General features: G+C 54.0%; 1 protein-coding gene across 6 annotated transcripts in view; it reads right to left on the bottom strand.

The window, feature by feature from the left end:
* Nucleotides 1-17687, bottom strand: part of SBNO2 (strawberry notch homolog 2) — a 56530-nt gene that overhangs the window by 11796 nt on the left and 27047 nt on the right. For 4 of the 6 annotated variants that reach the window (XM_036241642.1, XM_036241641.1, XM_036241640.1 and 1 more), the window contains 7 exons: nt 5627-5788; nt 3328-3411; nt 2968-3064; nt 2387-2541; nt 2046-2179; nt 1872-1962; nt 1644-1786 (listed from right to left, as the gene is read on the bottom strand). In XM_036241642.1, the coding sequence (XP_036097535.1) occupies nt 1644-1786; nt 1872-1962; nt 2046-2179; nt 2387-2541; nt 2968-3064; nt 3328-3411; nt 5627-5788 (866 nt within the window). Of the gene's footprint in view, nt 1-1643; nt 1787-1871; nt 1963-2045; nt 2211-2386; nt 2542-2967; nt 3065-3327; nt 3412-5626; nt 5789-9792; nt 10357-17687 lie in introns of those variants that run through there. The other 2 variants (XM_036241643.1, XM_036241644.1) reach the window with 2 other exon arrangements.

The raw sequence follows: 17687 nt of genomic DNA, 5'->3' as shown, positions 1-17687 counted from the left end.
GATGTTAATAATCATCCAAGGACATTTTCCCATTAATTTTGAGAGTGGAAGGCGGGGGGAGAGAAAGAGGTCTTGTTTCTCTCTCTCTTCCCCCCTCTCCCTCCCTTCCACTCTACCTAAAAATCAGTGGAAAATACCTTCAGGTAAGGATTAACCAAAAAATAAAAAATAATTAAAATATAAAAACAAGGTGTGTGTTTACACACATGTGTACATGTACACGTGATGTGCTGTAAAGGGTCAACAGAGGATTTGTGAAATCCAAATGAAAAGGTGAGTCGGGCTGAGCAAGCAGCCCCTGGGGTCTAACATTAATGTTGTTTTTTTTAACACTACCCTTTTCCCCAGGCAGTGCAAGGTGTCATCTGGGTGCCCAGAATGCACCAATAACTTTGTTTCTTGGGGCACACAAGAGTTGTTCTATACTACCTAGCCAGTAAATTCATACACTGACCCACATGACCAGAAAGGACACACAGGGCCCACGTCTCTCTTCTTGTTTCTGACTAGGACCAGGAGCGCCAGAGCTGGTCACCCCACTTCTGGAATGACCCTGAGGACACAGTGAAAAGGGGTGATGGAGCTCACACAGAGCTGTGTATAACACAGAGGCAGGAAACCCCCGGAATGTTCCTGTGACAGGGAAATGGCTAAGGACAGAACAGAGCATGACACACAGTCACAAGCAAACCTGCCTTGGCTCAGGTGGGCAGATCAGTGACATGAGATGGTACACAGGGGACAACCTGGGGAGGTGGCACACAGGAGGATGAGCACCCACAGGATGCCCATAACACCAGGCCAACCCAGGGCTGTACAGCAAGGATGTGGGAAATAGCCTCCATGCCAGGGGCAGATCCTGACAGTACAGAGAAGGGGAGGGCCCTTGCACAAATCCCCAGGAGCTGAGGGCCTCCCACCTGGTACCCAGTTTTGGGGGTGAGCCCGGGGTGCTGGGGTTTGCAAACCTTAACAAAGACACGTTAAACTGTCTGTGCTCTTGCTGCCACTTTACTATTCTTTGCTCTTCTAGTCTGGTAGGAGCAGAAGACAAGGTTACCCTAGTATCCAAGTTTTGAGAGAAAAGGAGGGAAAGGTAGAAACCCCCAAGTCTTGGGGTGAGGACAGGCGGAGGAAGAGGAGGAGAAAGAGGAAGGGGTTTGTACCTCACACCTCTGCTCAGGTGGCACCTTCCCACTACCAACCACCACCCTGAGTCTGAGGTCACAGTCGCAAGGCTGGAGCCAGGACTGTGAGGGGCGGACAGCAGTGGTCACTGAGAGCGAGCCCCCCCTGGGGGCGAACCTCCAAAGCACACAGTCCTCTAACAGAAATTCCTCACCAACCAGCGATGTCCCAAGTCTCCTAGGCTTGCGGAGCCCCTCCAGCCCCTCCCATGACCCGTGCCCCTCATACTCAGACTCTCCCTGAACAGCATCCCTGCAGCCATGCCCCCTCCAGCCCAGTCCTACCGTGGGTACCCACTCTTCCCCCTCCTTTGCTCCAGTCCCCTCCTCCTCCCACTCTAGGTGCCCACCTTGCCCCCTCCTCTGTCTGACAAGCCTGTACCCTCCAAACCCCTTCCACCCTCCGTGCCCACCCCGCCCGCTCCTCCTTTCCACCCCGCTGTGGGCCAGGATACCACGCCATCAAAGGCTGCTCCACACCATTCGAGAATCTGCCGGATGCGGGTGCGATGCTGCCCACCAGCCTGGCTCTCCCCGATCAGGGCGGAGTAGGTGGCGAACAGGACGCCCTCTGAGGTAGTGTTGTCACCATACTTGATCTGAGGAGAAGGGGTAGATGTGGGCACGTTTACAGGGTCATGAGGGTCTCCCATTAGGTGACGGGGGAGGGGGCCACCCACTCACTTTGCTCAGAGCATGCACCGCGATGTCAGGGGCATCGATGTCTCGCAGGTCACGCTCAGCATCATACTTGAGATCATTGGAGACACTGAACCTGGAGGGTGTGGGCTGGTGGGTGTCAACTATCCCCCACCTCTTGCTGGCCCCTCCCACCCCACATATAGGGGGTACACTCACCACAGGGACTTCTTGCGGCCCCGCAGGTAGTTCTCAAGGATGATGCCAGCCACCGTGCGCCCTTTGCCCACACCAGCACCATCGCCGATGAGGAAGCCTGCCCGCTGCCCGCTGGGGAGCAGGACCTCGTGTTGCTGTGGGTGTGTGGGGCAGTGATCAGGACTCCTATGCAGGATGGGGTCAGGTGGGCACTGAGACCCCTTCCATGTGGGATGGGTTAAGTGGGCACTGATACCGACCCCACGTGGGATGGGTTGGGTGGGCACTAAACCATGGGGTACAGAGTCGGTTGGGGCATTGAGACCCTCCAACTAGGGACGGGTAGGAAACTCCCGGGTCACCTGGCAGGCATAGGTGATGGCCTCCAGCTGCAAGGCAGATAGGACCCCACTGTCCGAGGTGGGCAGAGCAAGGGTGTAAGTGATGTCCGGTGGCGGCACGCTGGACAGTGTGCTGGTCTCCACAACACGGTCTGGGTGCTGCTTCCCAACCTTGGCTGGAAGGGCACAGTCATGGGTGTGGTCAGGGTCTCAGCTGGGCTGGACCAGGATGGGGGCCAGCAGAGCAGGGTGGGGGAGGGGGGCCTATCAGTGCTTTGCACAAAGGAGAGTGGGGCAGACCCATAAAACCCTCACTGGTGGAGGAGGAGGCTGGGTCAGGAGGAGGTGGACTTACTTTCCATTACACCCTCTGAGCCACCTCAGTTTTGGGCCAGGTTTGGATTACCACCACAGTTACAGAACAGCCCTTCCAACACCCCTTCCAGGCCCACTTTCTCTGCTTCAGGGACCCCATAACTGGGCGCCCCCCATGTAGGAGCCCTGAGGCCTGGTGGGGCTGTGCAGACCTGTGGTCACCTGCTGGGGTGTCCTCCAGGGGTCTCCTCCCACATGCCAGGGGCCTGGGAAGGCCTTGCACTCACATTTGGATGGCACGTAGTCCGCATAGATCTCCGTGTGGCCCAGCTCCTCTGCCTCATCCTCCTCTGCCTCCTCCTCCTCCTCTGGCTGACTCTGAGACTGAAGGCCAGTGTCGTCATGGTGGGGACAGTCCTGTCACCCAGCACAGCCAGCCACACCCAAGGGGCAGGGGCCTGGTCCACCAGCCAGCCCAGTGACAGGGGTGGTGGGGAGAGAGCCCACCTGCCCCGACCCCACCATGGTACCTCCCAGGATCTCAGTTTCCCCACCTGTAAAATGGACAGACCCAGAGTCTGACACACAGTAGGTGCCTGAGTAGTCCCAAGAAGGATGGACAGGGCTGGGGAAGGGGCCCAGCTCACCTGGTAGCTGATAAGAAGTGGGGTGCTGGGGAGGGAGGACACAGGGTCCTCGAGGCCCGTAAACGGCCCTCTGGGCAGGAACAACTAGAGGAGAGATGAAGGAGAGAGTGGATATAAGCCTGCAAGCTGGACATGCCAAGGAAACACCTTGATAGGACACTGGCTTCAACTCAGGCTTTCCATGCCATCCTCATGTCCTTCTTCCCAGGACTGGCCGTCTGCCTCCTTCCTGCTGCCTGCCAGCTGGTTCTGGTGGCCGAGACCTACTGGGTGGTTACAAAACATGCTTCATGAAAGTAACATGTGGCCCGGCCGGTGTGGCTCAGTGCTTGAGCGTCGACCCATGCACCAAGAGGTCGCTGGTTCAATTCCCGGTTGGGGCACATGTCTGGGTTGTGGGCGAAATCCCCAGTGGGGGACATGCAAGAGGTGACCGGTCGATGTTCTTTCTCATCGATGTATTTCTCTCTCTCTCCCTCTCCCTTCCTCTCTCTCTAAAATCAATAAAGAAAAAGAAAAGAAAGTAACATGTGGCATCCTCCTTGGACCCATGCAGAACCCCACCATCCCAAGACTGATGACTATGAGTGCTGGGTGCCCCAGACCACAAGTTTCATTTACAGTCTTAGAGGGACAAGTAAAACCAGGGGATTCAGTAACGTGATAACTGACTTCATTTTACAACTCCAGCTGTTCCAAAGGCTAAGAACACGGCCAAAGTTTTTTTTTAAAGAAAATAAAATGGCCCTGGCCGGTTTGGCTCAGCAGTTGGAGCGTCGGCCTGCGGACCAGAGAGTCCCGGGTTCAGTTCCTGCTAGGGGCACGAAGAAAAGAAAAGAAAAAAGAAAAGAAAAGAAAAGAAAAGAAAAGAAAAGAAAAGAAAAGAAAAGAAAAGAAAAGAAAAGAAAAGAAAAGGCCTTGGCCAGTGTGGCTTGGTTGGTGGGAGCATTGTCCTGTGCATTGAAAGTCACAGGTTCGATTCCTGGTCAGGGGCATGTGCTTGGGTTGCAGGTTCAATCCCCGGCTCCAGTCGGGATACACGTGGAAGGCAGCTGGTTGGTTTTTCCTCTCATTTCAGTGTTTCTCTCTCTCTTTCTCCCTTTCCTCTCTCCCTTTACCTCTCTAAAAATCAGTGAAAGTGTCCTCAGGTGAGGATTGAAAAAAAGAAGAAGAAAATGAAAGTGAGGTAGTCAGAAACCTATGTTCAAGTCCCTCTCCAGTTTTTTTTTTTTTTTTTTTTAATTTATAAAAACAAACAGCCTCAGCCAGGTTCCCAGAAGGCTGAGTCAGGGCTCCCAGCGGGTGGGCTGGCTCAATGCATGGTGTGAGTGTTGGGTTTCAGCTGCCCTCATACCCTCCTCCCAGGAGCTGGAAGCCACCAGAGGGCCCTGGGAGACATGTGTAATGCTGCGGTTCTGCTGGGCCCCTTTGCCTAGACACTGAGATGGGCCTGGATTGTCCACCAAGGCTGCAAGAGCAGGGACCTCTCTGAGCTGTCCAGGGCATTCCCTGTCCCCCTGCTAGCCCCATGCTGGGTGCCCCCACTTCCTGATCCTGGGCATGTGCTGGAGTCTGGGCCTGGCATACCTGGGGACCCGGCTCACCTGTGACCCCTCTGGGCTGGCCTCGCCCTGCCCAGCTCCCACCTAGCCAGGCACAGGGCCCACCACTGACCTTGGAGTCCATCAGGCTAGTTCCTGTCACAAGTTGCTCCTGCTACCTGGCCTGGCCAACGACTCCTCCAGCCCTCAGCCCCAAAGTGGCCTCTACAGGATTCCCATCACCTTTCTATCCCATCACGTGACTTTATGTTTAGCCCAAGATCTTTCCCCTCAGCACAGCTGGAATTGGGGCTGGGTCATTCTCTGTAGGGGACTGTCCTGAGTACTGTGGAGGGCTGAGCAGCATCCCTACCCCCCAGCCACTTGATGCCAGGAGCACCCCCAGTTGTGGCAACCACAGATGCCTTCAGACATGGCCCGGTGTCCCCTGGGGGTAGGACCATTCTGGTTGAGAACCATAATAAATGACATTTTGCTCATATCCTGAGAACCCCCATCTCCCTGGCAGGCCCAACACAGAGCAGGGTGTGGAGATTGTCACTAGAGGCACTGGGGAGGGGTGTGCCTGGCTACGAGAACACTTACACAGAAGGAGGGGCAAGGTGCCCAATACAGTAGCTTCCCCCCAAAACCCTTGCATTTTCTGGGCTGTACAGGAAACGTGAGGACCAACAGCCTCACTGGTGTCTGAACAGACCTGACCTGTCTATGGTATGAAGGCCTCAGGGTGAACTGACCTTGTCTTGGGCGGAAGGGCCGGTGCTCACGTCCCAGATGGTGGGCACCTGGCTCAGACTGTCGGCGGGCAGGAAGTCAGGGGTGTCTGCAATGTCCGAGAGGGAGTCCACAGATGAGGAGAAGATGGAGGCATTGGAGAGGTCATCGAGGTACGAGGATTCCTGGAAGACAGGCCAGGTAAGGGCACAGTCAGAGCGGCCCCATGACAGGCGAACAAAGGGTCAGCCACAGGGCAGATGCTGCTCAGCCATGAGAAGAACAAGGCTCTGACACTGGCCATAACATGTATGAACGCTGAAAACACGACACTCATGAGAGAAGCCAGATACCACAAGCTGAGCACTGACCCTACTGAGCGACACCAGGAAAAGGTGACACCTGCTTCGTGCCTTCCCTGGCCCATTTCTGTGGAGGTGACACTAGTGTAGGGATTTGTCAGGACTCAGGGGCCTCACACCTTTGGAGAAGCCTGCAGTGCAGAGGTTACACACAGTTTATAAACATAAATGTAATGAAAATCAGGTACAATGCCAGAGGCATTTGTGCTGTCCCCACTCTCCTATCCCTCAGTCAGAGGCACTGAGTGCCTGACTTACACTGGACATGGGGACATGTGGGGACCAGCCCTCAGGGGTCCTGAACCAGCGGACAGTGGGCCCTCAACCAGACTTCCCAGTAGCGCCCACTACCTAGAGAGAGCAACGGGTGTCCGTTTTGTAGACAGGGACCCCAAAAGCCCAGGAGCTGGGGAGAGTACAGGATAGCTGCCCTCGGCCAACACTACCAGGAGAAAGGCCACAAGCCCTCCCAGATGAGCACCTGCCCTCCAGCCTGTCCAGCCGAGGCCACAGAGGGCCAGTCACGCTGACATCAGGCCCTAAGCATTTCAGTCAGTCTGTGGGAGCATTTTCTGAGCAGGCAGGGCCAGTGGCATTGGCAGAGGCCACAGCGAGGGTCCAGACAGGGTTGCCCTCCTGGAGTCTCAGACCCAGTGCACCACTTACACAATGGAGGCATTGGAGAGCCATGGCCAGGTGAGCAGGGACACAAGATGCTTGTATATCCCACCAACCAGGGGGGGATGACAAGGAGAATAGCTGACTGATGGTGGGTCTCAGGGCCCTGGAGGCTCGGTTCAGTGGACTCTGGGGAGGAAGGGGACCCTGGAGACTACCCTGATGCGCCTATGATGCCACAGCTAACAGGCCCTGGTCTTAGCCAGCGCTCAGGCCTGACCCAAGCCCCTTGTGAGGCCTGTGTTTCTGAAGCTCCCCTCTCAGCAATCTGAGTCTAAATCAGATCCCTATTCCTGGGTAGGAGTGGCGTCAGAGGGAAGGAGATCTGCAGGCGACCCCATGAGCTTCCCGGAAGCTCTGACTCTGACACCAGTGTACATACAGCCCCAGAAAGAGGCAGGCTCCAAGGGAGTGGGTGGGGAGGAAATGGAACTGGGGTCGACCCAGCAGCCTCCTCAGGGATGGCTGGATGCAGGAGCCTCAGTCTTGCCCATCTGCTGGACAAGGTCAGTCCTGGTGCCAGCTAGGGGTCAGAGGATGTGTAGGAAAGACCACCCTTGGCCAAGTCAGCTGGTGTGAGGCTGGGGGCCTTGAATCAGCCTCCTGCTACCCTCCCAGAGCCCTGGCCATCTGTGCACACAGGTAGCCATAGTGGCCAGGCACATAGTCCTATGGTGTGCAAGGAGAGAGCTCAGACACCAGGCCTATCCTCACCCCTGTCCCTGGCTGCAAGCAGCCTGGATCCATGTGGGGGCAGAGGGGTGCAATGCAGACCCAGCCTCCCCTATCACCTCCAGCAGGCAGAACTATGACAGTCCAGGGGAGGAGTCGGGGCCTTCAGCTGCCCAATAGAAGGCAAGGCCCCCTCAGGCATCAGGCACAGACGGTGGCCTGGGTAGGTTTATAAAAGCTCCAAGTTCCAGGACAGAGGCAGGAGCTGAAGGGGACACACCTTGAAGCTTCTGAGGTGCCCAGCACACTCATGCAAGAGCCCAGCAACTCAACAGGCCAGCGCAACTGTCTCAGGGGGAACTAAGGCAACCATGGGTGAGTCTAACCCTGCCAACCCCGAGGCTGGACCTCCCCTGGGCTCTACCCCTCCCTGGGCAGGAGCATCAGAAGTGGCCTAGTATAAGTATGGTGGATGATGCCAAGGGAGGCCAGGATATAAGTCTTGCTACCTGGTCCCTATGAAGTGACAGGGGCAGCGACTTGAGAGACCTCAGCAGACTGGGCAGGGTGGGGTCTGGGTGCAGGTGCAGGTGACCAGATATGTTTGCTGAAATCCACATCTAAGCATGGCCCTGGTGGGCACCTCCTGAACCTGGTCAGACTGACACTAGCTCCTGGGGCCCTGAGAGGTGGCCCTGCTTCCTGGAGGCCAAATGGTTCTTGAGTGGTAGGCAGGGCCTGAGGGGCAGATGAAGAAGAAGGGGCCTGGCAAAATGTGGGTATGCAGAGGTACCCCTCCCTGAGAGGACAGTGAAAAGGGAGGGAGGACTTCCCAGTGGAGAAGCCTGATTAGCACCTAGACCAGGAGACGAGGGTCAACGTTAGTGATGAGGAGCCATGGGGACACAGGGACCCTGATATAACAAATGAGAAGGGCATGTCCCTCAGTACAATCACGAGAAAGATACCAGAAAACCCTAGCTAGGGACATCCTATAGGATAAAACAGCCCAGGGCATCCACATAGGCAAGAGGAGAAACCGACTCGGTCAGAAGGGCCTAAGGGAACATGATGATTGAGTGCCATGGGGGATCCTGATGGGGTCCTGGGGCAGAGAGAGGCCATCAGAGGAAACTGAGAAAATTGAGTAAATATGGACTTTGGTTATTAATGACATCTCAGTCCTGGCTCATCGTCTGTGACAAAGGTATAGCAGTGACATCAGGTGTAGGCAAGGGGACCAGGCAGGAGCACACAGGAATATACACCGTCATAATAATTCTGTGACTCTAAAACTTTTAAAATATATTATCTGTTAAGTGGGAGCTCTTGCCGCACTCCGTGGACACCACCCCCAGACGCCCAGATCAGCAGCTGGCAAGGTGCAGGGAGGGGTTGGGGGATGTCCCTAGATTCTCTGGCAAAGGGAAGAGCAGCCTTACACGGTCACCTGGAGTCAGGAGGAGGTGAGGCCACCAGGGCACCCCCACCTCCACCCCTGTACAGGGTGAGCAGCTGGATGGGGGTAAGAAGGGACCCCCTACCTGGTGGGCTGCCTGCCCAACAGCCTGTGTGGGGACCTGATTCCCAGCAGCCACCAGCAGACCCTCAAGACCACTCAAACCCCAAAACACCCTCCCTGGGTCCCCACCTGGAGCACCTGCTCCCCAAACCCCAGACCCCCACTCTGCTCTTCCTGCTGCAGTCCTGAATGGAGAGAGAACCGGCCAGTTACCCAGGCAGCTCTGGGGGACCAGAAGAGCATGCTATGGTTACCATATGTGCAGCATTTTGAGCCCCCCCGGACAAGGTGAAGAGCTGGCAGGGCGGGTCAGAGCTGCCCAGACAGTAAATACCCCCCACCCGCGCCACAGTCCAGATGGATGGGATAAAATGGCCCTCCACCCCCGACCTGGCTCTGGACCTCCCCAGGATGGCTACAGCTGCTCAGCATGCCCTCCAGGCCAAAACAGACCCCAGAAATGATCTTCAAATGGGTTCATTCACTGCCCCCAGCAAGGGCTGACCGCCTGCCTGGATCCATGGGGAGAGGAGTTACAGGGACCCATTCCTACCTGTCTAGTCAGAGCCAATCCCAAACCACATCCACTGCTGCTGGCAGAGAGACTCTGATGGCTGCCCCAGGACACCCCAGAGCCGGAGAGACTCTCAAGGTCCAAGGCTAGGGCCACGGAGACCAGAGCAGGCACAGAGACACAGCCCCTCCCACCTCCCCGCTGGCCACAAGCACTTTCATTTTGCAGCGTCTCCCTGGTCCCTCCCCACGTCCCCATCAGTTCTCAGAAAACTCCTGCAGATTCACTGTCGCTGCCAAAAAAGCTAACGAGAGCCAGGAGGAGGGGAGGGGCCGAGGGTCTGGTGGGTCCAATCAGTCCTCACAGTCAGCAGGTGGCCAAACCTGCCTGCCAGGTGGGAGGGAGCCCGGACTGCCCCAAGAGGCCAAACAGGAGGGTTACCTTGTTGAGTGCTGCAAACTGCAGCCAGAACTGCAGCTGGGACATGGCTTGGCCGCCGGTGGGTCCCCTGGAAGGAGCGCTCCCTCATGACCTTGGGCGCTGGGCCGGCAGACGGCTCCGCTCTCAGCCCGGATGCATTTGCATGTTGGTTTAGTCACCACCAGCGCCTACTTCCCCTAAGGCCGCTGACTTTCAGGAAATGATGCCTGCCTGGTAAGTCAGGGCGATTACTGGCAGCACAGGGACAATTACTGTACAGGGCGGAATCTAGCCACAGACGCTGTCAACAATGCACCAGCCCACCAGGTTGCACCCTGCCGTCCCTGGGTGCCCAGTTCACCGTGACCAGGGCCCTGTGTAGGCGCTCAGGGTTCAGATGAGGTGCTGGAGGGCTTGGCTGGGATACCTAGGCAGACCCTCCCAGCCCTGCCTATTTCCCCAGATTGTTGGTATATTGGATTCTGTTCTACCTGGCCCCCTGCCCTCTCTAGCTGGGCCTGGTAGGGACCCTCTGCTGCTCCTGAGATGCCCACAGCAGTGACCCTAAGGGGTATAGGCCCCCAGGACATGGAAGAACCTGAGGTCCATCCCACTCCTACATGACACCCCCCCCCTCCCAGGCCCAGCCCCCAGCTCCTCAGCCTGGACCCAGGTCCATGGCCTTCACCTGCCACCCTAGAGTCATCTCCAGTGCCTCCTGGGCACTCCAGGGCTTTTGCCCATGCTGGGACTCTGCCTGGAGCTCATTCCTTTGGGCACCCAGGCCCACCCTCTTCCTTATCCTTCAGCCTTGCCCCTGAAGCTCTGTTCCTCCTCACTCCACCTGTCCCTGCCTCCCTCAGTCCAGCACGGGAGTAGGACAAGGAAGGGCTGGTGGACAAGGTATGCAGAACCATCAAACCCTGTAGGCTCAGAGCCCTAGGCACAGGTACCCACCCAGTGGAAATGATTGTTTTTTAGAGCACTCCTCAGAGGCTGAGAAGAGGGACCCTGGGACAGCCAGAGTCAGAAAGAATGAGTGATCATGGGGTCCAACCCTGCAGTCCAACGAGGCCACTGTAGCAGCCCTGTCCTGTCTCCCCATACAGCCAGGAGGCAACAAGGACCCCAACAATGAAGTGAGTTGTTATGGGATGCCTTGCCAGGCTATGGCCACAGTGGGTGGGAGGAAAAGTGTACATACGTCAGTAAGTTCATCAAAAGACACTCAACACCACAAAGCAACAGGGAAAGGCAGGTCACAAATGAGATACACTGCACACACAAGGGACTGCTAAACTCAAACAGACGACAACGACAAGTGCTGGCGAGGACACAGAAGAGTCAAAACCTCCAACACACTGGTAAGAATGTGCAACAAGCATCTTTGTAACACAGTGAGGAGTTCCTCTAAAGGTCATACAGTCACCATGTGACCCAGCAATGCCACTGCTAAGTGTCCATCCAAGAGAAATGCAAGCATACCCACACAGAAACCTGCACACGAACATGCACTGAGGCTAGATTCACAATAGCCACAAGATGGAAACAACCCAAATGTCCATCAATGGATGAATGTGGTCCAACCATACACTGGAATATTATTCAGCCATAAAAAGGAGTGAAGTACCCTGGCTGGGGTGGCTCAGGTGGTTGCAGAGTTGTCCTATACAGCAAAAGGTGGCAGGTTCCATTCCCAGTCAGGGCATGTACCCAGGTTCTGGATTTGATCCCTGGTTGGGTTGCGTGCAGGAGGCAACTGATCAGTGTTTCTCTCTTACATGATGTTTCTCTCTCTCTCTTTAAAATCAATAAAAAAATAAATGAGTGAAGTACTGACACTCACTACTACGTGGCTGGACTTTGAACACATGATGCTCAGTGAGAGAAGCCAGACACAAAAAAGGCCACACAGTGTGTGATTCCATTTATGTGAAATGTCCAGAACAGGCAAATCCACTGAGACCAGAAGTGTGTTAGTGGTTGTCAGGGGCTGGGGGAGAAGATGGGGGTGACTGATAAGGGAGATGGGGCTTCTTTTTGGGGTGAAGGAACATTCTAGAATAAGTCAGAGGTAGTAGTTGCACAACATTGCGAATATACCTTAAAAGGGTGAATTTTAAGGTATGCAAATTCTGTCTCAATTTTAAAAAGAATTACTTGGGCCCTGGCCGGTTTGGCTCAGCGGTTAAAGCATCAGCCCATGGACCAGAGAGACCTGGGTTTGGTTCCCGCTAAGGGCACAAACCTTGGTTGCAGTTTGTCCCCAGCCCCGGTTGGGGTCATGTGAGCGGCAACCACTCGATGTGTCTTTCTCACACCGATGTTTCTCTCTCTCTTCATCCCTCTCTCCCTCCTGCTCGATCTAAAGATAAATGCAAAAATGTCCTCGGGTGAGGATAAAAATAAAATAAAATAAAATAAAATAAAATAAAATAAAAAGAATTACTTGGAATCTAAAATAAAAGGAAAACATAATAATAAATAAAACATAAACTTTTCATTACTAGGTTTAATGGGCAAAAAATTTGTAAGTTGCAAGCAAAGTTTGTAAACTCTGTCCCTCGTATCTTATCACCAGACGGTTGGCTAACTGGCAAAGGTGACCTTAAAGAGACAGGGAAGCCCAGGTTGTGACTGGGGGTCCAAGGACAAGGAGGGGCCCCTGCCCGGGGAAGTCATCACTTACTGGGCACCTGGCCACCTCACCCAACCCCAGCCTGGCCTGCCAATAAACCTGCCACCCTGGTCACTACGGGCTGTGGGTCTACAATGGGACTGGATGGGGGAGTAGGATGGGCTGAGTCAGGTCTGGGCAGAGGCCCTGGTGGAGGTAAAATAGGTGACATGAGGATGTGTATGGCTGTGGATTCAGCCCCATAAGTGTGGCTGGTCCCTGTCTGGCTGTGTCTGAGCTGTGGGGCTGCCCATCTGGTGGGACCCTCTCTGGCCCCCAGGTTGACCCTTCATCAAGTGGCTGGGTGAAAGGTAGGTGTGGCCCAACTGCCCCAGGTTTCCTGAGAACCACCCCATCTGTTCTTGAGGTCTCACCCCTTACTTTCTCCATCTGCTCTGCCAGTTTCTTTACACACACTCAAGTGCTCGGGTGACCACTGGCCAGGACCACAGGTGGCCTGTCTGTTCCCGAGTTACAGTGAGTTAAACTGAAGCTGGCGAGTGGGCACTACTCACTGGACAGAGGGGTGGAGAGGGCACTGCAGGTTCCCCTCAGGCATACCTCACTGCTAGAATGTTCCTGTTGAGGGCTCAATTGTGTCCCCCAAAATGACAGGTTCAAGTCCTAACCTGTGAACCGGTCCTTATTTGGAAATAGAGACTTTGCAGGTATAATTAGCTAAGATAGGATCACGCTGGCGTAGTGGCCCTCATGTAATGACTGTTGTCCTTATAACAGGGAAATTTGGACACAGACAAACAGGGAGAGGCAACATGAAGACAGAGGCAGACACTGTGATGCAACCACAAACCCAGGATGCCTGGAGTCCCCAGAAGCTGAGAGAGGCAGGAAGGACCCTTCCCTGAAGCCTCCAGGGTGGGCGGGGGGGGGGCGGGTAGCCCTGGGAGACATTGATCTCAGACATTTGGCCCCAGAACTGGGAGGGTGTAAATCTCTATGATTTTAAGCTGCCCAATTTGTGGTACTTTGGTTGAGTAGCCCCAGGACACTCCTACAACCCTCCAGAAAGCTCTGCTCTGTCAGCCCATCATAGGGCCGGCTGCTTGGTGTGAGCCCAGCAGCCTCACCGGCACATCACCCCTGACCGCTTTCTGGCAGTGCAATCAGGAAGGGGTGAACCCTCTAAGAATCTGTGGAACAGACCCTGGCATTGAAAACCTCCCTCACCTCCTTGTTCTCTGGTGCCTGGGTGCCTCGACTTGCATGTGGAGACCCTCTGGAGACACCCACACTTGGCACAGACCACAGTGAGGTTCCTGGCTATGACCCTCAACACAGACCTTGGAAGGGTTCCTGGCCATGGCCCAGTGTGAACCAATAGGCTCCTGTGAGAAGAAACCTCACACTTTCTTTTTTACCAATGCTGGTATCTGCTAAGAACCTGCTGGCGAGCCAAGACCTCTGATCCCATGAAATCCATCTGCCAAGCAATTGATGCCACTAGCCCCTCCCCAAGCAGGGAGCTGCTGAGAGTTTTCAAAACACTTTTCTTTTCTTTATTTATTTTTTTTCATCCTCACCCGAGGACATTTTTCCATTTTTTATTCAGACAGAGTGGGGGGGAGAGAGAGAGAGAGAGAGAGAAACATCAACGTGAAAGGGACACATCGAGTGGCTGCCACCCGCACGACCAACCAGGGCCGGGGACAAACTGCAACCGAGGTACATGCCCTTAGCGGGAACTGAACCAGGGTCTCTCTGTAACCGCTGAGCCAAACCGGCCAGGGCTCAAAGCACTTTTCTGAGCTGTGACCTCACCTTGGATTCCCAGAAGCCCTGAGACGCCACGCTGTCTTTGAGGGGTGGGAGTTCAGTAAGTGGGAAAGAACCGTTCCCAGAGCCTGGCCAAGATGTTAGGGGTCCAGGTAACCTTGGGAGGAGATGTCAGGGCAGCACCTACTGCAGGGAATGAGTGTGTGGAGAAGCTGGGGCGATGGAATGTTAAGTCTCTCACCCCCAACCCTGATCCAACATGTCCCCAGATATCCCCCCAGTCAGATTCAGCTACATCTGGCACACATGTCCATACAAAGGCCTATACACAATGTTCACAGTACCAGGCTTCACAACAGCCAAAAAGTAGACACAACCCAAATGTCCACCGATAGATCAATGGACAAACACAACGTGGTCCGTCCACACAGTAGAATATTACTCAGCCATGAAAAGGAGAGAAGCCAGACACAAAAGGCCACACAGTGTGTGTGATTCCATTTATGTGAAATGTCCAGAATAGGCAAATCCAGAGACAGGAAGTGGATTCATGGCTGTAAGGTCTGGGGGATGGGAAGGGGGGAGTGACTGCTAATGGGAATGAGGTTTCTTTTTGGGGTGATGGAATGTTCTGATAGAAGACAGAGGTAATGGGTACACGACATTGTGAGTGTACTAAAAGCTACGAATCATGATTTGCAAATTGTATCGCAGTTTAAAAATAAGTGCAAAAAAAAAGCCATATGTTCATAGCCCCCAGTGGTCAGCACATCCTAGTGTGAAACCTCATGTGGCACCCCTTGAGCTGTTCAGGTCACCAATCAGGGGCTTAAGGCCTGAGTGGCATCGTACCAACAGGAGTTAAAAGAAGAGGAGGCCCCTCCTTGGGGGAGGTAGGTGATGCAAAGGCTGAGGCAGGGAAGACACAGCATGAGCCTGGGCCAGCCCAAGTGGCTACGAGGAAGTGCTCCAATGGGGATATAGAAGGACACAGGAAATCCTGAGCAGACACTCCTGATCATAGCCCATGCTGATGTAAATGAATGACTGAATAGCTAAGGGGAGTGGGCAGCTATCCCTACAGAACACCAGCTATTGGTAGAGCACTGAAGACAACAATCTCTACTAGATGGAAGCTTTGGTCACAACTGCTGTAGCTGATACCCACCAACAGATGACAAGGTCATCCCCATCCCCACCCCCACCACAAGGGGCCAGGACATCTGCACAGCCTTGTATGTCTCTTCCAGGATGAGGGACAAGTAGCTCCCTGACAGTGGGCAGTGGAGGGACCTGGCAGAGGCCACCCCAATGGGGGTCAAGGTCAATCCCACTCCCACTGACAGTGAGACACATCAGTACAGGGTCTCAGAGACAATGCACTGAGGATGCAAGGTCTCATCAGTGGGACTTTTGTTAGAAGCGCGGAGCCCCAGTCTCAGCAAGAGGACACCAAACAAACTCTTCAGAGGCCTCAATGTCCACCTGGCACTCAGGTCTGTCACCAGCACTGAATCAGGCTTATTTCTTCCCTGTGACACATGGGCTGAGGTTATGTAGGATGATGATGTGCTTGAAAGCTGGGTGAATGAGGGTGGCTGGGAATTCTCAGTAGTTTTTGCCACTTTTCTTTTCTTTTCTTTTTTTTTAATCCTCACCCGAGGACATTTTTCCATTTTTTACTCAGATAGAGTGGGAAGGAGAGAGAGGAAGAGAGAGAAACATCGATGTGAAAGGGACACATCGAGTGGCCGCCACCCACACAACCCAACCAGGACCGGGGACAAACTACAGCCAAGGTATATGCCCTTAGCGGGAACCGAACCCGGGTCTCTGTGGACCGCAGGCTGACGCTCTAACCACTGAGCCAAACCGGCCAGGGCATTGCCACTTTTCTATAAATCTGAAATGTTTTAAAATGTGTTCTGTCGTGAAAACATTCAAACATACAGAAAAAGGTACCAAAGCTTAACTTTTCAGAGAGCCCTGGGTAAATGAACCCTCACCACAATGGAACCTGGGTCTCAGACCCTGGGCTGGGCAGAGTGATGGAGGGACCACACCCAGCACAGCTGCCTCAGAGAGACATCTGGACTGTAGAATCCCCCAGGCTGGAGGCCCCTTGGATCTGTGAAGGGTGCAGACCCAGAGAAGTATGGCCAAGCTGCCTCAATGTTCCTGGGCCTTGGTTTGCTCGAGTATGGAATCAAAGGAGGGACCCAATACCCCTGGGGTTCCATGATTCATCCCAGGAGACAAGAGAAGAGCAAAGACCTCAGAGAGCAAAGTAAGGGCTGAAGCCAATCACAGGCTTTGGAACCACAGGTCGGGACACATTCCCTGTGGAGGTGGGGGCAGAATGCTGACCCTGGGGAGAATTGCTTTGGGTCCTAAAGAGAAATTGGAAGAAGCTTTCTCCTTGCAGGAAATGGGAGTCACACAGCTTATCTCTTCGCTCTATTTGCTTTGGCTGCTAAGAAACTTGGGAATCAAGTTTAGTTACTAGGGGAAATATTAAGGCCTACAGGTTTATATTCACTCCTTGTCCCCAGCCCAGCTCTAGATTTTCCATTCCAATTCCTTCTGACATATACAAGAATGGGAAACACTTCTAGAGTGTGTCATGGGTCACACGAGGGCTTTGCATGGCATATCAGTTTCCTACCACTGCTGTAATAAATTACCACACACTTCCTATCTTAAAACAACACAAGTTTATTACCTTATGGTTCTAGAGGTCAAGGGTTCGACATGGGTCTCATGGGGCTAAACCCAGCTGTGGGCAGGGCTGGTCCTTCCAGAGGCTTCAGGGAGAATAGTTTCTGGCCTTTCCTAGCTTCTAGAGGCACCACACCCCTGGCCCCTCCTCCATCTTCACAACCAGCAGCACAGCCTCTTTCATCTCTGACTCTGACCCTCTTGCCTCCCTCTTAAGAGGATCCTATGAGGACAATGGGCCCCATGGGGAACCCAGGGTCATTTCTATCTCAGAGTCCTTGACTTAATCCCAGCTGCAAAGTTCCTTTACCATGTAAGTGATATCCATAGGTACCGGCCAGGACCAGGACAGGGGCATTTTTGGGGTTGTGTTCCAACACATCCTCTCAGTGAAATGCATTTTCTTTCTTTCATTTGGGCTTCCCCAGCTCCCATGTCTGGGACTCTAAAACAAACTTTATGAACAGGTTTTTCACAGCCTAATGTCTGCCCTGGCTGGTGTGGCTCAGTTGGTTGGGCATCATCTTGTGCACTGAAAGGTTGCCAGTTTTAGTCCTGGTCAGGGCACATGCTGGGGTTATGGGCTTGATCCCTGTTGGGACTGTATAGGAGGCAGCCAATCAATGTTTTGCTTTCACATTTATGTTTTTCTCTCTCTCCCTCTCCCTTCCTCTCTCTTTAAAAATAAATAAATAAAATAAAGCAGGGTGTCAGAAGGGTGTGGGGAGCACTTGGTTTGGCCAGGGGGCAGATATAGAGAAGCTTTCCGGCCCTAAGCTTCCTCCAA

Source organism: Molossus molossus, unplaced genomic scaffold (assembly GCF_014108415.1).
Source record: "Molossus molossus isolate mMolMol1 unplaced genomic scaffold, mMolMol1.p scaffold_m16_p_4, whole genome shotgun sequence".
NCBI lineage: Eukaryota > Metazoa > Chordata > Mammalia > Chiroptera > Molossidae > Molossus > Molossus molossus.
This window is presented reverse-complemented; position numbering and strand designations above follow the sequence as displayed.